This window comes from Octopus sinensis, linkage group LG10 (genome assembly GCF_006345805.1).
Source record: "Octopus sinensis linkage group LG10, ASM634580v1, whole genome shotgun sequence".
NCBI lineage: Eukaryota > Metazoa > Mollusca > Cephalopoda > Octopoda > Octopodidae > Octopus > Octopus sinensis.
The window spans coordinates 21,943,766-21,968,013 of NC_043006.1; the positions used below are offsets into that span (position 1 = coordinate 21,943,766).

General features: G+C 37.3%; 1 protein-coding gene, 2 long non-coding RNA genes and 4 other non-coding genes across 8 annotated transcripts in view; 4 read left to right on the forward strand and 3 right to left on the reverse strand.

The window, feature by feature from the left end:
• The window catches only part of LOC118765045, a 25,416-nt gene extending 17,289 nt beyond the window's left edge, over positions 1–8,127 (forward strand). Inside the window, exons 2-3 of the long non-coding RNA XR_005000887.1 lie at positions 7,286–7,452; positions 7,999–8,127. This is a non-coding gene — a long non-coding RNA (uncharacterized LOC118765045). The remainder of the gene's footprint in view (positions 1–7,285; positions 7,453–7,998) is intronic.
• LOC118765046 overlaps positions 1–14,323 on the reverse strand; it is an 18,223-nt gene extending 3,900 nt beyond the window's left edge. The window contains exons 1-2 of the long non-coding RNA XR_005000888.1: positions 14,311–14,323; positions 2,371–2,373 (exon numbers count right to left, since the gene is read on the reverse strand). This is a non-coding gene — a long non-coding RNA (uncharacterized LOC118765046). The remainder of the gene's footprint in view (positions 1–2,370; positions 2,374–14,310) is intronic.
• LOC115216582 (zinc finger protein 239-like) lies at positions 8,982–13,380 on the reverse strand. 2 transcript variants are annotated; one of them, XM_036506340.1, is made up of 5 exons: positions 13,041–13,380; positions 11,033–11,334; positions 10,412–10,807; positions 9,735–10,243; positions 8,982–9,050 (listed from the first exon to the last, which is right to left on the reverse strand). In XM_036506340.1, exons 3-4 carry the CDS (start codon positions 10,793–10,795, stop codon positions 9,737–9,739), a joined length of 891 nt encoding a protein of 296 aa, XP_036362233.1. In that variant the 5' UTR covers positions 10,796–10,807; positions 11,033–11,334; positions 13,041–13,380; the 3' UTR covers positions 8,982–9,050; positions 9,735–9,736. The 2 variants fall into 2 exon arrangements, with proteins under 2 accessions (XP_036362233.1, XP_036362232.1); XM_036506339.1 differs by having other exon boundaries at positions 9,735–10,807; positions 13,041–13,370.
• A 5,309-nt stretch (positions 14,324–19,632) lies between the features above and the next one.
• Trnak-uuu lies at positions 19,633–19,724 on the forward strand. The gene is given in 2 exon segments: positions 19,633–19,669; positions 19,689–19,724. It is a non-coding gene; the product is annotated as a tRNA-Lys (tRNA).
• Positions 19,725–20,084: 360 nt separating this feature from the next.
• Positions 20,085–20,176, reverse strand: Trnak-uuu. Its single transcript is given in 2 exon segments — positions 20,085–20,120; positions 20,140–20,176. It is a non-coding gene; the product is annotated as a tRNA-Lys (tRNA).
• Positions 20,177–21,121: 945 nt separating this feature from the next.
• Trnak-uuu lies at positions 21,122–21,213 on the forward strand. Its single transcript is given in 2 exon segments — positions 21,122–21,158; positions 21,178–21,213. It is a non-coding gene; the product is annotated as a tRNA-Lys (tRNA).
• Positions 21,214–22,242: 1,029 nt separating this feature from the next.
• Trnak-uuu lies at positions 22,243–22,332 on the forward strand. The gene is given in 2 exon segments: positions 22,243–22,279; positions 22,297–22,332. It is a non-coding gene; the product is annotated as a tRNA-Lys (tRNA).
• The last annotated feature ends 1,916 nt before the right edge of the window (positions 22,333–24,248 follow it).

Genomic DNA, 24,248 nt, shown 5'->3' on the forward strand with positions numbered 1-24,248 from the left:
AGATACCCTTCCCCCCACCCCTAACCCTAAAATAGATTGAAATGCAATAGATGGATACTAGGGTCATAATTATGGGTGACAATTTCATATAACACCGCTAGAAAAAACTGCCGTTCAAACCGAAAAGATCCATTATACCAACTCCAGTTCTCCACTGGTACTTATTTTATCGTCTAGCAAATAACTTACACGTATGAAAGAAGGAACTTTTACATGGTCGCTCGAATTGCTTGTAATAGCTAAGTAGCCTCAAGTCATACCGTGAAGGGCACATTCAACATTGTAGTCCTAGTTGAATATTTATAAATATATTAAAACGTGACCAGTCGATATGTGCTCGGAATAAGTAATACTGTGTTTCATTGTAATACAAGTATATTCTTATCAAAGAAATAAGTAACGAAGCTGCAACTATATAAATTGCTGTATGCAACAAACTACAGACAGGAAATTTTGACAGGATAAATCTCTGTGTATACGATAATTTTAGTGCATTTTACATTTTCATAATTTGGCTACCTGTGGGATCCTCTTGGTATCTGTCTTCTATATTATAATGGAGAAATCTGCTTATTAATTAGGTATGTAACAGTTACTAAAAAAAAGCAATTATTAAAGGCTTGACCATCTGGAAATCTCTATATATATAAACGGCAAAATGTCTGTGTGTGTGTGTGTGTGTGTATCCTTTATACAAATCCACAATTTTTCAGTTAGAGGGCTCGCACTTTCTAAGGTCATTCAAAACCGTCCAAGGGAGGTTGTGAAGATCTTTTCATTTCCCAGTTACCCCTGAAAGCCATTTTAAAAAATCAATAAATTGACCCCTTATGTTTCAGGTAACAAAAGTCTTTAATACAAGGGACATAACTCACTTAATCCAGGAGTTTAATCTAAAGATATTAAACCATACCAAGGGAATTAACTCTTTAAAACTCTGCATTTCCCTCCCTTTGTTATGTATCACACCTCAATACTGTACCAGACCAATTTATCAAATTTAGGACCAGAACTGTCCCAGAGAATTTCTAAACATTTGCTTAAAATCTCTATATCTATAAATGGCAAAATGTCTGATTTTTTATTTGACAGAGATAATTTTACACTTGACAGTTTGATGCGCGTGTGCATTTGCAGACAGTCTGTATGACTGCGCATTTTTGTGTTTTGCGAAGATGCGTTATCATGTGTTTTGGCATTCAAAAGTGCACGCATTTTGAATTTGAGAAATGCAGGGAATATTAATGAGTTAGACCAAGGGAATGACAAGAGAGGGGATTTTCATGAAAGACCAATTATGCTTGACTAGCACAAGACCCGGCAACGCCAGGTCATAGTGCTAGCTTTTTATAAATTCATGTTCTAAGAAATTTCTTTCTTTATTGCCCACAAGGGCCCAACGAAAAGGGGACAATACATGATATGTGGGGACAATGAATTATATGGGTTTGTACAAATGAAGATGAGACAGCCACCCTGGCCCCACTCCAAGATAGTTACGTTTTTACAATTAATTCAAAATGCTTCTATAATTTTTCTTTTTTTCTTCTTTTAAAATATTCATTGTTGCCAGCCTCGTCTGGCACCTGTGTCGGTGGCACATAAAATCACCCACTACACTCTCGGAGTGGTTGGCGTTAGGAAGGGCATCCAGCTGTAGAAACACTGCCAGATCTGACTGGCCTGGTGCAGCCTTCGGGCTTGCCAGACCCCAGTTGAACCGTCCAACCCATGCTAGCAAGGAAAGCGGACGTTAAACGATGATGATGATGATGATTCAGTTTTCTGTTTTTCCTAAAAGTTAATTCTCAATATATTTTTTTGTACTTACCAGTTGATGTCTTTCTTTATCTCGTCATATTCTACCCCTGGGGTGCAGGGTTTATTTCTCACCTCCGGCCCCAGTGGATTCACGTCTGATGAAAATGCTTCTTTTAGTATTTTTACATCTTTCTTCATTTATCAAAATACACCTCATATCTGTACCATAACCTTTTGTAATACCTTCATTTTTGTAATTTTTCTTTCGATTTTCTGAATTGTGCAATATGTTACTAAGTATATCCTGTTTCTATATGTGTTCTCACTCTGTTGTACATTTTGTGTGTCTGTACGTCTGTGAGTTTGCTTGGTGATTCCGTTCTGCTTGTGATATTTTTTCTTTTTTTTTTTGTGAACCTATGGGCACATTGCTTCTGCTTGTTGTTGCTTGTCTTAATGGGTATGTTTCTTCCTGTGTTTTATGTTTCTTTTGCTGTTGTTCCTCCATGGGCAGAGGATTCCTCCTCCTCTCTCACTTTCTTGTTCTTACGTTTGTAAACTTTGTGTCCTGTTCTTTGTCTCGGACCTTTTGCTCTAATTCCATTGCACTTTCTTGTGCTTCCATCTCTGAGACCTCCTTCACTTGTTGGGGACACCTGTTTTTTATGTGTTCCCTCTCCCTACAAGAATAGCTGGTAGGGAGCCTTCCATCTAAAATTACTTCCAATTTTACCCCATTTGGTAGTTCTATTGTCTCCGGTATTCCAGCATATTCTGTTTGGTTGACTCAAAAAGCATCTCTGGCCTGTAACCCTATCAATTTATTTGTTGGGTCCAGGTTATCTGGAGGATGCTAATGCTCTCATGTCTTTCTTCGTCTCCCATGTCAAGGATTGCCACTATCAGCCACTTGGGTTCCATTTCAGGTGGAATCCTGCTTACCCTAACTCTGGCAACACGCTTGCCCAGGTATGTAGGCAGAAGGGTCCACTCGTCTAAATGTAACTGCACACTCTTGGATCTTTGTTCCTGTTGTAATGGTACATATTATGATAATTGTTGGTGTCAGCAGTTACCAATTGTAACGGGTGTTGATGTTGCAGATGTGCAAGATGAAAGAAGAACAGTGATCGAAGTTGTAAACAAACATTTATTTACCGTTACATATCGTTATAGCCAAACCATGATGGGCTGGTATGTACAATATAAGTTGTATGTATCTTAGTGGCTGATTGTTTTCTTTCTCCCTCTGACCATAAGTCTCTAGTGGCTCTGTGTCTGTAGCTATCCCTGGTGGTCTCTGTTTACTAACTGATTCTGGCTTACAGAGTTCTTGTATTTATAACTATACAAAATTAGTTAGAAAAATAGATATATTGCAGAGAAAAATAGATTTCGTTGGGGATTGATTGTTATCTCAATTCTAACTCTCCATCCCATACAACAGGTTAGAATGGTCAAGTGGCAAAGACATAAATCAGCTTGACAAAGCCATATGATAAATGTAACTTGCTATCAACCATTATTTCTCTGTGAGAAAAGTGCTGTTGAAATATCATGGTAAATTTGCCGATACAGGTTCGAATCTACTCTATGCCTGAATGAAGTCACTACACTGTCTACGACTAAATCACAGACTTACAGTATCCAGATGATCACAAAAACACAAATTTCACAACTTGTGAAGTAAACACAGCAATGTCACTCACCACACTGCATCATGAAAGTCACTGCCAGGTGTCACTGCACACACAACTGTGTGCTGCCACCTGTTGGTGAACTACATAATTAGTTTGGGAGCTTTTTGATAAAAATGTAAAAAGCTTATAGATAGATTTCAATCAAGGAAATAACAGCATGGAGTTAATCATAGACTTTTCTAGTTCAACCATTGTTATAGTTGTGATTAACCCATCTATAAAAAACGAATACAGCATCTTTGTCCTGCAGAAGAAGCACTCCATCGGTTACGAAGATGAGGGTTCCGGTTGATCCAATCAACGGAACAGCCTGCTTGTGAAATTAGCGTGTAAGTGGCTGAGCACTCCACAGACACGTGTACCCTTAACGTAGTTCTCGGGGATATTCAGCGTGACACAGAGAGTGACAAGGCCGGCCCTTTGAAATACAGGTACAACAGAAACAGGAAGTAAGAGTGAGAGAAAGTTGTGGTGAAAGAGTACAGCAGGGATCACCACCATCCCTGCCGGAGCCTCGTGGAGCTTTAGGTGTTTTCGCTCCGGGAATCGAAACCGCGATCCTACGACCACGAGTCCGCTGCCCTAACCACTGGGCCATTGCGCATCCACCTGTCCTGCAGAACTCACATAAAGAATCAACTTAGTTATGAAGTGAGGAAAAGAAATATTCATAGAAGTTGCTTGATATTCCTTAACCCTTTAACATTCAGATTACTCTCTCAAATGTAACGCATATTTATTTATTCCCATTATTTTGAATTATGCATTATCTTGTAGCTAAGAGATTTTCACAGTGTGATTGCTTGTTTTTAAAATGACATTGTAGGTTATGTATGAGAAACCAAATCTGGTCAGTTTAAACAGAAATGACTAGTGACCGAGACCTATGGAAGTATGCTGCGTGTGAGAAAACCCGGCAGGACAAGTGAGACCATAAACCATGGCCTCTACCTGGGATGTAGCCAGTCCACTTATACATACTTTTCCTTCCTGGGACATAAAACTCTATTTGCGAAGACCTGTTGAGGCAAGTGAAGATCAAAATCGAAATCGATCAACATCAATGGAAATTGTAGTTGTGATACCAGTACCGGTGGCACGTAAGAGAACCATCCGAACGTGGCTGTTGCCAGCGCTGCCCCAACGGGTCCAGCACCATCCGACCATGGCCGTTTGCTAGCCCTGTCTGGCACCTGTGCCAGTGGAACGTAAAATGCACCCACTACACTCACGGAGTGGTTGGCGTTAGGAAGGGCATCCAGCCGTAGAAACATTGCCAGATCAGACTGGGCCTGGTGCAGCCTTCTGGCTTCCCAGACCCCAGTTGAACCGTCCAACCCATGCTAGCATGGAAAGCGGACGGTAAATGATGATGATGATGATGGTAGAATACTTAGGCTGAATATAGCCAGTTTGAATGCTAAAGGGCTAAACAACCAACATCTGATGCCAATTCCGGACTGAGCAATAAATCCATTTCTAGACATGTATTATAATAATAATAATAATAATAATAAAATTATTGTATACAGTGCTCAGGTGCACCACAACTTGTCAAAAGTGCATATAAAGCATATGCAGTAATGTACAAATGTCTGGAAAGTGAACAGTGTATGAGTCAGATACAAGCTTGCATGTGTATGGAGGGAAGAAAATCAGGTGTAGTGTTGGCGAATCTCAGTACTGAAGAAACGAGAAGGACAGGTTGAAGAATTAATCTCATTGCAATTAATATTGAACTGAAAATAAAATAAATATACAAAAAAAAAAATGTAACAAAACTTTTGTTTCAGAACAAAATTTTACACAGATCTCTGAACAATTAGTTCTTTCAATTTTTATTTATAGAGTTCTAGCAGTATCGCCCGGCGTTGCTCGGGTTTGTAAGGGAAATAACTATATAAGCATTTTTAGAGAGTTATAGCCAAAAAATAGCAAAAGAATGCATTAAAAATGGGAAAAAAATGATGGTAAATTTTTTTTTAAATCGTTGACTCATTGTAGACATTTTTAGAGAGTTACTTCCCTTATATAATAGCGAAAGAAATGCATTAAAATGGAAAAAAATGATGGTAATTTTTTTTTAAATCGTAGACACACGCTAATACCCAGAAGGGCTCGATATGAATCACGACTATAAGATACCCGGTTTTGGTTAAACTGCACCGCAAAATGTGGGAGTAGTTAGGAATCTAAATTGTAGGAGACAGACACACAACTTCTCTTTTATATATAAAGATGTCTTCAACAAATCACCCCAAAATAATTTCTGTATGTATATATTTAACAACATGGGTTTTAAATGGAAATCATTTTCTGAAAATTTCACATCAATTGGATTTTACACCTGTGTTTTTCCCAGTCGTGGTTAATTAAATTGTTTCTGAATGAAACAAATGACAGTGTGTATTTGTGAATAACAAGACAGAGATTTAAGGAGTGTTGGAATTGTATTCATCTGTCAAGTGCTTTGATCTGAGACTGAGATTGTAGTATAGAAGATACATTTTGGTTAACTTCATTTACTCATATGGTGTCAAAATTTTGGCAGAATTCTGCTTTAACCCCTTACCCGGCAGAAACGAATATATGCGTTTTGACCGAAATCGTTTTTTTCTATCTCTGGCGAGTTAACTCGTCAAAAGATAGACTCGCCAAAATCATAGTAAAATAAAACAATTAAAAAATATGTCTGAAAAAATACATTTATTTTCAAAATAATTGTTGGGTAAGGGGTTAAGCACCCCATATAACTCCTCGTAAATTTAAAAAATTTTTTCGGAATTTTTGGAAAACTTTTGTGAATTAGTATTTGACACAGGAATTCACATGACCATGAAAGAAAAAATTTGTTTGATTGTTCAAAATATTTTTCTTCAAACTTTTTCAACTTTTTTCTTTTTAAAACAGTTAAAAATACAGACAGTCCAAAAATTTTAGCTTAAATCTCAAGAATAGACCATTAAATGTGGTTATAGAGAAAAAGATATTGAAAAGCCTGTGCCGGTGGCACGTAAAAAGCACCATCCGATCGTGGCCATTTGTCAGCCTTGTCTGGCACCTGTGCCGGTGGCACGTAAAAAGTACCCACTACACTCGTGGAGTGGTTGGCGTTAGGAAAGGCATCCAGCCGTAGAAACATTGCCAGATCAGACTGGGCCTGGTGCAGCCTTCTGGCTTCCCAGACCCCAGTTGCACTGTCCAACCCATGCCAGCATGGAAAGCGGATGCTAAATGATGATGATGCTGATGATGACATCAAACAGACAAAGAAAGAAAGAAGGTATGAGGTGATCATGAGATGTGCTAAAAATAACAGCTAAATAGCCCTTAACTCATGCACCCAAAAAATTTTTTTGGGGTTTTTGCATAATCATATGAATTCCTATGTGTAGAACACAAATTCCAAAAAGTTTTCTGAAAATTCCTAAAAATAAAAAAAAGTTATGAGGGGTTCTATGGCATGCTTAAAGCAGAATTACACCGACATTTTCGCTATGCTAACTGTGACCTGTTCACTGACACTCAGGGAGTGATCTCCAACATATTTCACATTATTTTCTCCTCTGGTTTGCTCGGCGTTTTCAAATCTGATAAATCTTTTCCAGTCTGTGTTCTGCTGTAGATTACAAGTGGAGATTTAGTTCACACAGAATAATTCCCTAAATATTTCACACTGGTATCATTCCAATTCCTCTAGTGTGTATTGATTTATCAATTACAAGTTCTGTATTGATATCAGCTACAAGTCCAACCTATGCCAGCATGGAACATGGACTTCAAATGATGAAGTTTTTAATAGTTAACATGTAAGGATTTCCCAGATATTTTAGACAATGGATTTCTTTCAAGAAGGAGCTCAATATGTAAACTATAAGATAAGAATTCATAGAGAATAATTTCTGACATATTTCACCATGATAATAATGCCTATCAATGAATACTTATTGGTGGACTATAAGTTAAGATTTGAAAGAGATGAAATTCTCAGGTGTGTAGTGGTTAAGCGTATATGTAAACAAATATGTAAACCGATCCATAATTGAAAACAATTTATTTACAGGGTTTGATTCGTTATAATTACACTACATACAAAATGTTGGCAACTGCTATGAGTTGCTAGAAATACAGAGTACATTTGTGGGTGTAATATCAGGAATGAATATGTTTGTGTGTGCGTGGTTCATTTGAGAGTAGTCTATCATGGCACTTCGAACATTTCTCTCGGTGTCTGCGGTCTGCCAAAACCTTGGGTCGTATCGTAGATCTTTTCTCGTCTGCCTGCCTGCCTGCCTTTCTGTTTCACCACTGTATTTATAATAAAACGTGGAAGCTAGAAAGACAGACATACTGCAACAGAGTTTGTACCTAAATAGGTCAGCCCCTGTCGCAGGTCAAAGGGAGATGATCACTCAATTTTTGACAAGACAAAGAAAACCTTTTTTCGCACCTGTTGATCGTCGTGGTTTGGACGACCGAGAATTCTTGGATTCGGTTTCGAATCTAGGCTTGGAGAAGGAAGTGTTAATTCTTACAGGTGTTCACATTTAATCCTTCCAAACTGTTTTGAACTGCTCAAGCATTATCTTCTTGTGTTGAGATTTCAATGATGTGCTTGTTTACTTTTTTAGTATATCATTGTAGGGTAGGTGTGAGAGACTGAATATGGCTAGTTTGAACATAAAACAAATATAATATTTGAATCATATATGACTGGTTTAAATGCTAACGAATTAAGAAATTTCCCTCCCGTGTTTGCTTGCTGTCTTTTCAAGAGACTGTTAGTAATAAATGATTTTCCAAAACGAAGTGATGTACTTTTCCTCCAGTGTGTATTCATTTGTTTATATTTAAATTGTGGAGGCGCAATGGCCCAGTGGTTAGGGCAGCGGACTCGCGGTTTCGATTCCCAGACCGGGCGTTGTGAGTGTTTATTGAGCGAAAACACCTTAAAAGCTCCACGAGGCTCCGGCAGGGGGTGGTGATCCCTGCTGTACTCTTTCTTTCACTCTTTCTTCTGTTGGCCTGCTCGCTTAGCCAGTAGGGGGGGGGCGTCATTCGAAAGCTAAAACAATGTGAACGCATTGTGACCAGCGATGTGTAACAACATCTGATGGTCTGGCCGGTCACGTGATCACATGATATTTAAATTACTATTGTTCACATAAGATTTGTCATATGTTTCACAGAACAGAGATTTTCTTCAGTGTATCTAACTAGTGGCACTCCATCGGTCATATCGACAAAGATTGATCCAATCAGTAGAACAGCCTGCTTGTGAAATTAAAATGCAAGTGAGTGAGCACTCCACAGACACGTGTACCCATAACATAATTCTCAGGGTGGTTCAGCATGACACCGAATGTGACAAGACTGGCCCTTTGAATCACAGGCACAATTCATTTTTGCCAGCTGAATGGATTGGAGCACCATGAAATAAAGGGTCTTCCTCAAAGACACGATGTGCTGCCACATATCAAACTCAAGAGCCAAACAACCTAACCACTAACCCATGTGCCTTCTAAGTGTATCTAAGTTTGCAGCTTTATAATTCCAAGACCCATATCCATCCCATAATGGTAATGTTTTAATAATAATAATAATAATGTTAATAATGAAATTATTGTATACAGTGCTCAGGTGCACCACAACTTGTCAGAATGTGTGTATAAAGTATATGCAGTAATGTACAAATGTCTGGAAAGTGAACAGTGTATGAGTCAGATACATGCTTGTGTGTGTATGGAGGGGAGGAAAATCAGGTGTAGTGTTGGCAAATCTCAGAAAGCATGGAAGCTTTGAAGGATGCAGTGCTCCGACAACTAACAACTGATGCCGGCAGTTTGTTCCATGTTTCAGCAACTCTCAGTGTAAAAAATGTTTCCTAAAGTCATGGGAGCTGTGCTGTTTTCTGACTTTGGAAATATGTCCATGGGTGGAGTTTGAAAAGGTGCTCAGAGTTATTGTTTGTAAGATGGTTAATAATTTTATGGGTGTCTGCCAAGTCAACTGCCAGACGTCGGAGTTTCAATGTGTCCATGCCCAGGGAAGTAAGGCATTCAGAATATGCCTTACTGGCTAACAATCTCAGGAAGCATGGAAGTTTTGAAGGATGCAGTGCTCCGACAACTAACAACTGATGCTGGCAGTTTGTTCCATGCTTCAGCAACTCTTAGCGTGAAAAAATGTTTCCAAAAGTCATGGGAGCTGTGCTGTTTTCTGACTTTGTAAATATGTCCACGGGTGTTAGACGGGTGGAGTTTGAAAAGTTTTGTTCATGTGTGTATTTGTTTATGTACTATAAGGGAGGAATTCTGACCGAATGCTTTGCCACAGATCTCACAGCGATAGGGTCTCTCTCCAGTGTGACTACGTATGTGAATAACAAGATTCGAATTTAAAGAGAAAGCTTTGCCACAGATTTCACATTGGAATGGTTTCTCTCCCGTGTGGCTACGAACATGGATAACAAGATGAGAATTAAGAGAAAAAGTCTTGCCACAGATTTCACAAGGGTATGGTTTCTCCCCCGTATGTACCCTTCTGTGCCTTTTCAAATCGCTATTACTGACAAAACACTTCCCACATATCTCACAATGATAGGGTTTTTCCCCAGTGTGAACTCTTTTGGTATGTGTTGCCAAATTAATGTTAGAAACGAATGCTTTCTCGCAAATTTCACAGTGATATGGCCTTTCTCCGGTGTGACAACGTCTATGTACTACAAGATGAGAATTAGCAGAGAAAGATTTACCACATATCTCACAACGAAATGGTTTCTCCCCTGTGTGAACTCTTCTATGTGTTGTCAAGACACTGTTTATCGCAAAGGCCTTCCCGCACACATCACAGCGATAAGGTTTCTCCCCAGTATGGATTCGCCTATGCGTCGTTAACTTACTGTTAGAGATAAAAGATCTCTCACAAATTTCACAGGGATAAGGTTTCTCTCCAGTATGGATTCTGTTGTGAACGACAAGACTAGAATTATCACAAAATCCTTTCCCACAGATCTCACAACGAAACGGTTTTTCTCCAGTATGGACTCTTCTATGTGCTGTTAAATTACTGTTATTAATGAAATTTTTCCTGCATATTTCACAATGAAATATTTTCCTCTTCTTCTTCTTCTTCTTGTGTGTATCTTTGTGTGTTAAAACTTCATGTTTTGAAGAGAATATTTTCCTACAAATCTCACACCGATATTCAATAATATTTTTGTGCAATGATCTTTGTTTAGTAAATGCTTCCTTACCTAAAGATTTCTGAATCTCGTATGTCCGTGTAACTGAATCTATATTAGTATATATAGCTGTGTCAGAAGTGTCCCCCATATTAATTTTTAACCCTTTAATGTTCAGATTACTCTGTTAAATGTAATACTTTTTCACTCAAATTGTTTTGAATTAATCATGCATTATCTTATAGCTTTGAGGTTTCAATGATGTGATTGTTTATTTTTAGAATGTCACTGTAGGTTAGGTGTGAGAGGCTAGATATGGCCAGTTTGAATATAAAACATGTAGAATATATTGGGCTGGATTTGGCCAGTTTAAACACTAAAGGGTTAAGGAATTCTTTTTAAGTCAAAAGATGTTTGTAGCATGATTCAATTTCTCATTTTGGCTATCATGGGATTCCGTTTACATGAGCAGATAATATGCAGTGTAGACATATTTTCTGCTTACAACTAATATGCTTGTTGTTGACATGATCCTCTCCAAAGATTTCTGTTTCTACATTAATGAATGTGAATATGCTTAATTAGATATTATGTGAGATAAAACACACAGAACATCTATAAATGACTGGTGGCAGATTTTTTGTTGGAATCGGCATTCTTCTGGTACAAGTTGTAAAGGAACAAACAGATCTGAAAAGCAAGGAAAAAAATAATGGTGTAAGACAGATAACAGATATCATATATATATATATATATATATATAATATATATATATATATATATATACTTATACAATATTTATTCGAGACAAAACCACTATTTTGCAAAACAAACAAAGAAAGACTTAATCAATACATAAAAAATTTTAATATAAAGTAAATATATACTTATACATATATATATATATACTTATACATATGTATATATATATGTAGATATATATATATATAATGTAAAGTATAGAAGCCATCTTATCATGGCTAACTACATTGGGGAGGGGGTTGTTACTGTAGCTTTATAGCCCCAAGAGATCTTCCACTAATGTTTATAACTCCGGGGCTATAAAGCTACAGTAACAACCCCCTCCCCAATGTAGTTAGCCATGATAAGATGGCTTCTATACTTTACATTATCAAGTGATTACTGTTTCAATCTCATTCTGAGATTTAATTATGCCTATATATATATACTTATACATATATGTACAAAAAATTCAGGTTGAATACTTGATAATTGTAAGCACCTGTATATGCCATTTAGTGGTGTAGGTGATAGAGTATATTTATCAAAATAAAAACATGATGCAAAGGATTTAGCGGTACATATGTTTCTGGCTTTTATTAGACGGTTTATATCAATGCATAATTGATGTAATTTGTATGTCAATAGCCCAATTATGCATTGATATAAACCATCTAATAAAAGCCAGAAACATATGTACCATTAAATCCTTTGCATCATGTTTTTATTTTGATAAATATATATATGTAGATATATATATATATATATACTTATGTAGATATATTAAATAATACCACATAACTTTATTCCTTATGGTGCTAATGATAGTGATTTAAAGGGAACAAGTTAAGGTGTTTCATGAACAATAATCTATATTAACGAATTTCTCTGCCGTTCGTTTTTCAATCAAGAAAATGTTTTAACACCGTAGAAATTGACAGGTTAGATATTCCGAAAGGGCACCTCGTTTTTCCCTATATATCCTGTGGTCAAAGTGTCGAACTGGAAGGAACTACAGTAAGAAACACATACTGATAATTAATTTTCTCTTCACAAACCGAACCTACGGAGTTATAAACATTAGTCATAATGTCATCAATAAACAACATTGCTTAAATTTGAAATTATGGATCTTTTCGGTTTGACCGGCAGTTTTTTCTAGCGGTGTCATATGAAATTGTCACCCATAATTATGACCCTAGAATCGATCTATTGCATTTCAATCTATTTTAGGGTTAGGGTTAGGGGTGGGGGGAAGGGTATCTTTTTTTCTTCACAAATGTAAATAAACCCAATCTGTTTCTTAAACGAGGGACATATTCATACGGCACAGAATGTTTTTTTTTTACCTCGATAGACGTCAGTGATTGGTTGAAATTGCAGAAATTGAAGGAAAAAAAACCAACAAATATCTTACAAGCTATAGAATTTTCTCAATAATGCCAAGAGAAAAAGATGTTTTATAAACACCAGTATACGAAGTTTAAAATTTTTTAGTTACCTAGAAATTATGTTAGAAACTGCCGTTCAAACCGTAAAGATCCGAAATTATATGAAACGGATAAATATTTTTCAATCCAGAATGCATTAAATAAACGCATTATGCATTAAATAAATAACGTATAAGTTTATATAGTAAATAGTGAATAAGTTACCAGCATCCGTTGAAGTGTATTTAAATACTTCAGCTATCGATTAACCAGCCGATTCTTTATTGTGAGTATCGATCTGTTTGATGTTGTAGCATAAGGTTTTTTTCTTCATTGTTGAGTGTTTCACAGTCAGATAGACATTACAATAAATACAGTGTTCTATGGTGTTGCTGAGAGATTGGGTGGATCAGGTAAGATTAATAAAGTTAATTAGGAATAACTGTTGACGTTTAAGTGCTTTAGAGCTTGATGACAACATAAAGCCCGTTTGTCATATGATTACAGGAAGTAGTATCATACGATAACCATAACAACAACAATAACAGGAAGCTGTATTGACAACCTAGAAACAATGTTACCATCTACCACTGATGGATTATTAGCGGTGCGGTGCCCAGCATTTCAAGTTCCCTGGTAAAATTGGCTTTTGCAAAACTGAAAGCTTCTAATCTTTCTTTTAATCTTTTACTTGTTTCAGTCATTTGACTGCGGCCATGCTGGAGCACCGCCTTTAGTCGAGCAAATCGACCCCGGGACTTATTCTTTGTAAGCCCAGTACTTATTCTATCGGTCTCTTTGCCGAACCCCTAAGTTACGGGGACCTAAACACACCAGCATCGGTTGTCAAGCGATGTTGGGAGGACAAACACAGACATACAAACTCACACACACACACACATATATATATATATACATATATACGACGGGCTTCTTTCAGTTTCCGTCTACCAAATCCACTCACAAGGCTTTGGTCGGCCCGAGGCTATAGTAGATGTCACTTGCCCAAGGTGCCACGCAGTGGGAATGAACCCGGAACCATGTGGTTGGTAAAGAAGCTACTTACCACACAGCCACTCCTGCGCCTTTTTAAAATTTTTATTTCAGCCGAGAGAGGGAATGTAGGCGATGCTTCGGTATATGTACACACGTGACTTTGTTTACATTTCTGAAGATAACAGAAACCCTTTTCTCCCACCCCTAACACCCCATAAATAAATAAAAAAAACACTTTTTTGAAATGTATCCGGTACTTACACCGGTACATATACCGAAGGTTCGCCGGAATGTAGTATCCATGACCCGTTATAGAGCCTCCGAGACAACTCGGAGAGTGGAAAGTATCCACAAATCCGAGACGTATCCAGAATGCTTGCAGCAGGGCGGGTTCTTCTAAAAACACCAGAGATGTCACATAGTGGAGTTGAACCGGGCGATAGAGTAAGCCTTCCATCCAAGTAGGGCATAGTGGGATTCGAACACGAAGAACAGAAACGAATATCGCAAAGTAACCAGTCCGACGTATTTCAGTTCCACCGATCTAACACCCTGGATTGGTATTCCTTCATTCCTTGATTCTTTTACTTGTTTCAGCCCGCACTCCTAACCTCTACGCCATATGCTCGTGGGCCCACGAGCATATGGCTTAGTGGTTAAGAGCGCGGGCTACTAACCCCCAAGATTCCGAGTTCGTTTCCAGGCAGTGAATGAATAATAATAATGGATCTTTTCCTTTTGAACGGCACATTTCAACACAATTTCTAGTTAACTAAACACTTTAAAACTTCGTATACTGGTAGAATGTGTGTTAAAATAAAACATTTTTTTCTCTTGGCTTTCTTGAGAAAATTGTAATTTGTTTGTTTAACGTAGTTTAATTTTTCGAATTTTAACCAATGAATCGCCTCTATTGAGCTAAAATCATTTGCTGCATCTAAAACTGAGACAACATCCTGTCACTAACCCTAACCCTCACCCTAAATTTTAGCCTTTCGTATTTTTTTTCTTAATTGTTAAATTAATTTAATTGTTACGCGTGTAAAAAAAACGAAAGCAATGGAAAATAATTGTTTAAATTATTTTCCATTGCTTTCGTTTTAGCCTTTCGTTTTTTTTTTTTTACACTCGTAACAATTAAATTAATTTAACAATTGAGAAAAAAAAACTTTAGGGTTAGGGTTAGTGACAGGATGTTGTCTCAGTTTTAGACGCAGCAAATGATTTTAGCTCAATTAGAGGCAACTGATTGGTTAAAATTCGAAAAATTAAACTACGTTAAACAAACATAGGCGCAGGAGTGGCTGTGTGGTAAGTAGCTTGCTTACCAACCACATGGTTCCGGGTTCAGTCCCACTGCGTAGCATCTTGGGCAAGTGTCTTCTGCTATAGCCTCGGGCCGACCAATGCCTTGTGAGTGGATTTGGTAGACGGAAACTGAAAGAAGCCCGTCGTATATATGTATATATATGTGTGTGTGTGTGTGTGTATATATGTTTGTGTGTCTGTGTTTGTCCCCCCACCATCGCTTGACAACCGATGCTGGTGTGTTTAGGTCCCCGTAACTTAGCAGTTCGGCAAAAAAGAGACCGATAGAATAAGTACTGGGCTTACAAAGAATAAGTCCCGGGGTCGATTTGCTCGGCTAAAGGCGGTGCTCCAGCATGGCCACAGACAAATGACTGAAACAAGTAAAAGAGAGAGAGAGAAAAAAAGAGTAAACGAATTACAATTTTCTCAAGAAAGCCAAGAGAAATTTTTTTTTTTATTTTAACACACATTCTACCAGTATACGAAGTTTTAAAGTGTTTAGTTAACTAGAAATTGTGTTGACATGTGCCATTCAAAAGGAAAAGATCCATAATAATAATAGAAGAAGGGGAACACAAGCAAGATTTGTTTTTTAACCGTTAATAGATTTAACGTCAAAGAGGAAGAGAAGGAGGAGAAAGACAGAAATTAACAGAAAATTAAGAGTGGGATAATAAAGTGTGAAAGATGATTGGGAATAAAGTTTAAAAGCGTGGAAATAGGTATATGAAGTAAAAATGATTTGAATAACACCTGCAGTTGACTCCATTTCTTAATTTACACACACACACACACACACGCATACATATATCTTTATCTATAAAAGTGAAGTTGTGTGTCTGTCTCCTACGAGTTAGATTCCTAACTAATCCCACATTTTGCGGTGCAGTTTAACCAAAAGCGGGTATCTTATAGTCGTGATTCATATCGAGCCCTTCTGGGTATTAGCATGAGTCTACGATTTAAAAAAAAATTACCATCATTTTTTTCCATTTTAATGCATTTTTTCGCTATTATATAAGGGAAGTAACTCTCTAAAAATGTCTACGGGGAGTCAACGATTTAAAAAAAAATACCATAATTTTTTTTCCATTTTTAATGCATTTTTTTGCTATTTTTTGGTTATAACTCTCTAAAAATGCTTATATACTTATTTCCCTTACAAACCCGAGCAACGCCGGGCGATACTTCTAGTATAGTATAGGACAATCAGTTAGTTGTCATAATAAAACTCAGAGTTTCGGATGTCGGAGCTGAAGCCTGCTACGATATCTCATCAGTTATTAAGACAAAAACGCTATGAAAAAAAAAAAAACGTTGAATAAAGGGAAGTTACTCTAATAGGCGTAGAGAAAGTAAAACTTAGTTCAGAGAGTCTGCATATACACACATATACATAGACGTACGCACGCACACACACACCACACACACACACACACACACACACACACACATATATATATCTATACACATGTAAACATACATAAATACATGCATACACGCACACACACACTTATATGTGTCCATGCACACATTAGTGTGTTCATGTAACACAATAGAACACACTTGGTCGAAAATTAAGGATGCTTTTATTTCATCATTAGAAGAATGCGTAGGGTGTGTAAACAAAAAGAATAAGAAGTGGATATCGCAAGAGACACTAACAGCCATAGAAGTAAGAAAGAAGCTAAAGGAAAATTACTATCGGCAAACTTAGAAGTAGAGATAAATAGATGTCAGGGAAATTACAACCAAACAAAATAAGAAAGTTAAAAAACAATTATGAAGAGAAGCGAAATATTTCGAAAATATTTCGAAAATTTAGCAACGACAGCAGAAAGTGCAGCTTAACGCCAGAACACGAAAGAGCTGTACAACACAACTAAATTACTATCCGAGAAGAGAGTAAGAGTAGAAAAGGCAGTAAAAGGGAAGGATGGCCGGATGCTAAGATCAATTCTAGAACAAAAAAAAAAAATTGATGGAAGGAGAATTTTGAAGATTTGTTCAATAGACTACCTCCAGACACAATAGCCAACATTGTGCCAAGAAATTTTGGATCCTAACATCAGCCTTGACCCACCGTCCAATTTGAAATAAGAAAGGCTATACAATCCCTCAAGAATGGGAAAGCGGGAGGTGTAGACAACATTCCAGCTGAAGAAATGAAATCAGCTATAGAAACAGCGGTAGAAATGCTTCATCCATTATTTTCTAAGATATGGCAGGAAGAAAATATGCCTAATGATTGGAAAGAGGGACTCATCGTAAAATTGCAAAAAAAAAAAAAAAAGGTGATTTAAGCGTTTGCGGAAATTATAGAGGGATTATGCTATTATCGACTCCCGGAAAAGTTTTTAACAGGATCATTTTAGAGCGGATGGGGACGGCAGTTGACAAATTGTTGCGTAAAGAACAAGCCGGATTTAGGAAGAATCGTTCATGTGTAGATCAAATCGCCACTCTTCGCACCATCTTAGAGCAAAGCGCAGAGTGGAATGCACCACTTGATGTTATCTTTGTTGATTTCGAAAAAGCATTTGATAGTGTGGATGGGGAAGACTTATAGAAAATTAAGCAGCACCACGGCATACCAGACAAGTATATATCTATAATAAGAGCAACTTACCAAAGAATGTCATGCCGAGTCTTGCATGGAAACGGAGCTACGGATAAATTCGAAGTAAAAACAGGAGTTCGACAGGGCTGTATACTTTCTCCCTTTTTATTTCTACTAGTCATAGATTGGATTATGAAGGAAACTACGATTGAAAGCCAAACAGGCATTGAATGGATGGATGCAGAAGCCCTAGAAGATCTCGACTTTGCAGATGATATAGCGCTTTCACAAACATATAGTCAAATGCAAAACAAAACGTCAAAATTAGAAGCAATAGCTGCAAAAATAGGATTGAAAGTCAACCGCGACAAATCAAAAATTATACGCGTTAATGAAGAAAATAGCGAACGTATTAAACTAGAAACCAGTGAACTTAGAGGATGTAGCCGAGTTTACGTATTTAGGTAGTAAGATAACGTTTTCAGGCGGCACCGACGAAGATATTAAGACGAGAATAAGTAAGGCAAGGACCGCTTTCCACCTGTTAAAAAAAAAAAAAGATGGAGCGCAAGTGTAATTTCAATAAAGAACAAAATAAGAATTTTTAACACAAGCGTAAAAGCGGTGTTATTGTATGGGGCTGCGACATGGCGAACAACAGTTAAGTCAAATAAGCAAATACAATCATTCATCAACAGATGCTTGTGTAGTATACTTAGAATTAGATGACCCGAACACATAAGCAATATGGGGTTATGGCAAAGAACAAAGCATGTTTTAATTAGGGAGCAAATATTTAAGAAAAAGGTGGAAGTGGATTGGTAACACAATTAAGAAAAGACACACCAAATGTAGCGAAAAGTGCTTTACAGTGGAATCCGAATGGATATAGAAAGAGAGGTAGGCCTAAGAACTCGTGGCGTAGATCAACACAAAAGGAACTAGAGAAAGGTGGACATTCGTAGCAGAGTATAAGTGCAGAAGCGAAAAATTATGCAACATGGAATTCAATTATAAGTGGCCTATACTCCGCGTTGGAGGGCGAAAGGCAGGGGAAAAAAAACATATATAGGCACAGGTGTGGCTGTGTGGTGTTAAGTTTGCTTCCCAACCACATGGCTCCGGGTTCAGTGACACTGCCTGACACCTTGGACGAATGTCTTCTACTATAGCTGGCTTGTGAGTGGATCTGGTAGATGGAAACTGAAAGAAGCCCGTCGTTGATATATATATATATATATTATATATATATATATATATATATATATTATTATATATATTATTGTATGTATGTATATATATTATATATATATATAGAGAGAGAGAGAGAGAGAGAAAGAGAGAGAGAGAGAGTGGTTGTATACTGTCAACTTAACGTGACAGTCCCGTATGGGAATTACACCGCCGCTGTTTAGCCCTAGGAAGCATCGAACGCTTCCTGTTGGCTTTGACACATTTCCTGTGTCCCTATATTTGTGAAGGGGACACAATATAAGGACACAGGAAATGCGTCAAAGCCGACAAGAAGCGTTCGATGTTTCCTAGGGCTAAACAGCGGTGGTGTAATTCCCATACGGGACTGTCACGTTAAGTTGACAGTATACAACCACTCTATCGCTCCACCACCGCTCATGTCTCTTTGAGACATTTAAAAATTAATATTTCGACTATATACTAATAATATATATATATATATATATATATATATATATAATATATATTATATATATATATTATGTATGTATATACATACATACATTATGGCTGCTCCCTCGTTATCGAGTATGGCCATTGCACGAAGCTTAACTGTTGCTGGTGCTGTGATAGAATGTGACTTTTCAGCCCAGCTAAAGATCTACAATGTCTTATACAGAATTGGCAACATGCATACATACATATATATACACACACACATATATATATGTACTATTTCATTTCAGTTTTCAGCCCGCCCGCATAGCTCAGTCGGTAGAGCATCAGACTTTTATAGGTCAACCTTAGAAGTAATCTGAGGGTCGCGGGTTCAAGTCCCTCTGCGGGCGTAAGGTAATTTTTTTAAATACCAGCCGACCATAGTTCTGAGATAAAAACGTCTTATAATATATATATATATATATATATATATATATATATATAAAACAAAACACTTTATTTTTACCAACTGATCATAGTTCTGAGATACAAATGTTTTGTTTTATATATATATGTTAGAAGTATTGGGGGTGATGTACAGATTTAATATATATGAAAGAAACTACAGGAGTAGTTGAAGAAATATGTGATATGTAAATAAATATATATTTTTTACAACCATCCAGCATTCTGAACACATTTTTCTTTCATATATATATAAAACCAGACTTTTGTATCTCGGTCAGTTGGTATTAAAAAAAAAATCCATACGCCCGCAGAGGGACTTGAACCCGCGACCCTCAGATTACTTCTAAGGCTGACCTATAAAAGTCTGATGCTCTACCGACTGAGCTATGCGGGCGGGCTGAAACTGAATGCTGAAATACCATTGCAGTAACGTATTTTTCAACTCAATCAGTCGAAGTTTTTCAACCTTCTATCATTACATACGTGAGATCCTACCATTATTCTCAATATTAAAAAGAAGAAACGAATTGCTTTGTGACTGAACGAGATAAGAATCCTCATTGCAGTTAGATCTGGTGATATAATCTATAATAAAAGGCGTTCCAGCCACGATCCTCAGGTTTTCTTCGGTAGTATTTCGATTTATAATTACAAAATTTAAGTGGAAATCATGATAAATCAGAGGTCCTCAACATGGGTGGTACCGCCCCCAAGGAGGCGCTGGGCGTGTCGAAAGGAGCGTTAGGCTTTAGGGGGCTGTGAGGTAACATAGTTAACGAACTAATTTTTACCTAAAGTAGTAATTATATTATACATGTTAAAACTAGTAATGGGTATTAAAATACAAATGAGATCTCATCAGGCACTGGGAAGCCATTAACTTGTTAAGTATATAAAGTAAATTTACAACTTCTGTCTTTATTAATTTGTTACCATTTCATTGTTAAAACCTTATACAATCCACTTTTAGAGTAAAATTGATAAATGATCATCCATCTTAAGTCTAGTCGAGGGGGCGTTACAAAAAAAGAAAAAGGAAAGAAAGTGTTAAAAACCACTGTTGTCAGTTATCAGCAACTTTTTTTTTTAATCAAGATCGAACCTGCATTTCAATTATTGAAAACAAGGTAAGTCAAGGATATTTCTCGGTGTTAGAAAAAAAAAAAAGAAAAACCCAGTTAATACAATAAATAGAAATAAAGCGATCGGATGGTTATTCAACAACACTACGAGGGGAGACATTACTATCACTTCAAATTTCTCATCATGAAAAAAAAAAATACACCTGTTTTTGAAGTTTTGTTCTTTTATATGTAGTATTTCAGCTTATTTTCAGCCCGCCCGCATAGCTCAGTCGGTAGAGCATCAGACTTTTATAGGCAAACCTTAGAAGTAATCTGAGGGTCGCGGGTTCAAGTCCCTCTGTGGGCGAAAGGCAATTTTTTTTAATACCAACGGACCATAGTTCTGAGATACAAACGTCTTGTTTTTAAGCGATTTAAATCGAAACTTTCCGTCAAAATTTAATGTAAGGTTTATATTTTGAAACACCAAATTAATAATGACGAAGATATTTTTTTATTCAATTATTCATGATTCTCGAATTAATTGAAACAAAAGCAGTATTTATTAATAGAAATATAGTAAAGTGTGAGGTTTAAGTGAAACGTAGCTAAACGTTTATTTAAATCAGTCGACCAAAATAGAAGTTACCCTCTTGACACGTGTGTCAGAAATGTAGCCACCACTATCATGTTTTTTCATTTACCGTTGGGTAAGCTAATCTAATTAATTGGAGTCATCAATCTTCTATTGCTTTTGTGTGGTCCCAAACACAGTCCTGATCTAACACGTGTAAGATGAGAGATATTGAAATAAAACACGGTGATACCGTCTTATTTTCATGAATGGTAGGTCGACTTTGCCTTTCATCGTTTCGGGGTCGATAAATTAAGTACTAGTTACGCACTGGGGTCAATAAAATCGACGTAATCCATTTGTCTGTCCTCTCTGTGTTTAGCCCCTTGTGGGTAGTAAAGAAATAGGTATACTCCAGCTATCATCATCTTCTATCTTATGTGTTGTTTTTAAGAGTGCAGAGTATAGTTTCATTGATATTTAGCTGCTATTTCTAAAAGTTGAAGCCACCACGTTGAGTTTCCCACGCTCGTCAACCCACGTCTTTCGTGCACTCACAGCAACAATTTCACTAAATTTTACTTTATTGAAATCTATACTTTAAAGTATTAATTAACAGGAATAAAAAAAGAAAGTATTCATCTTCCTAAAAAATTATTACACGTCGTATCTAAATAAAAAACGAACGTTATATCGTGTATAAAATACTGCTGTCATAAACTAGCCTGAAGTAATCAGCTGTCTCACTTACAACACATGTGAAACACAATCTAGACTTTCAGCTCTCGCTTTATACTCAATATATTGACCTAGAAGCATCCCGCCCGCATAGCTCAGTCGGTAGAGCATCAGACTTTTATGTTAACCTTAGAGGCAATCTGAGGGTCGCGGGTTCGAGTCCCTCTGCGGGCGCATGATTTTTTTTTTTTTCATTTTCTTGAATTAGTTTGTTTATTTGTTAGTTTTAGTATCGTCTCGAGTTTTACACCGAGTAGATAGATATGTTTTTCTGTTTTTTAAATTTTTTCTTAAAGTGTACGTGCATTGTCTCTGTTTCTGAAACGAGAGACTGTATTTGTTGCGTAACTTCGGTATAGGTACCAGAAGTAATCTGAGGGTCGCGGGTTCAAGTCCCTCTGTGGGCGTAAGGTATTACGATAATGTACCGGATACATTTCAAGAAAGTGTTTTTTTTATATATATGGGGGAGGGGTTAGGGTTAGGGTTAGGGGTGGGAGAAAAGGGTTTCTGTCATCGTCAGAAATGTAAACAAGCCACTTACGGTACATAAGGGTGTTGCTGAAGAAATCGACCCCAGTGTTAATTATTTTGGTATGTCTACATAAGTGTTACTCCGCCGACTTTGTTTCCTCATAACTTTCAGTAAAACAGATATTTTTCAATGAAATTTTCTACAAATACGCTTTACATTGTTTACATTCCGATTATATCGGAATTTGAGGTTAAAAAAAAAAACACGAAAAAAAAAACTTTTTCCGAGGGTTGGGGGTGAAGAGTTACGGAAAATTCACATGAGTCAACTTAAGTTTTTCGATTATAAACACACGCATCGCCCGGTCTGAGATTCGAATCCGCGATTCTCGACCGCGAGTCCGCTGCTGTAGCCACTAGGCCATGTGCCTCCACAGAAACATGAATCAGCTTTGTTTTCTTACATCTTTCAGAAAAAAAAGGTATTTCTTTTTATGAAAATTTATACGAATACCTTTCAGAGTGTAAATTACGATTATATTCAAAAGAAAATTGCTGAACTCAGAAACATACATTGTTTGTTCCTTCTCAAGCCATGCCTGGTTCATAAGGGCCGGTTTCCCGGTTTCCTTGGTGTATAGCTTCCCCACCTGGGCGGGACGCCGGTCCATCGCAGGTGAGCTGCATGATGCAGGAGGAAAGAGTGAGAGAAAGATGTAGCGAAAGAGTCTGCAGAAGTTCGCAATTATCTTCTGCCAGAGCCGCGTGGAGTTTAAGTTTTTCGCTCATAAACACACACATCGCCCGGTCTGAGATTCGAACCCGCGATTCTCGACCGCGAGTCCGCTGCTCTAGCCAATAGGCTATGTGCCTCCAGAGAAACATACATTCCGGTATACATAGCAGTATTTCGTCTGCCGTTACGTAGACGTTAGCACGCCGGGCGAAATGCTTAGCAGTATTTCGTCTGCCGTTACGTTCTGAGTTCAAATTCCGTCGAGGTCGACTTTGCCTTTCATCCTTTCGGGATCGATTAAATAAGTACCAGTTACGCACTGGAGTCGATCTAATCGATTTAATACCTATGTCTGTCCTTGTTTGTCCCCTCCATGTTTAGCCCCTTGTGGGTAATAAAAAATAAGTATACATAACAGTTTCTTTCGAAATTACAAGTTCCATTTTGTAAGCGTATTTTGCGAAGGAAAAAAAACTAGATCCGATATTTATGTGTCAGTATGTACGAGTAGGAGACCACCATTTATTTTTTTATCACATTAAATTCCGATATCATCATAATGAATATACTGTGAAAAGTATTAGTAGAAAATTTCATTAAAAATTACCCATTTTTCTGAACGTTATGAGGAAACAAAGTCGACCCGTGTGAATTTTCCGAAACTCCTCATCCCAGCCCAGGGAAAAGATTTTTCACTATAAGTTTCGTTACAATCAGAATCTACAACATCTGAGCGTATTTGTATGAAATTTCATTATAAAATATCAATTTTCCTTGTAGGCGGCTTGAGTGGCTGTGTGGTATGTAGCTTGCTTACCAACCGCATGGTTACGGGGTCACCTTGGGCAAGTGTCTTCTACTATTGCCTCGGGCCGACCAA

Bases quoted from the DNA above. Each gene is read 5' to 3' on its own strand.
- LOC115216582 (XM_036506339.1), bottom strand. From the start codon at position 10,795: ATGGGGGACACTTCTGACACAGCTATATATACTAATATAGATTCAGTT.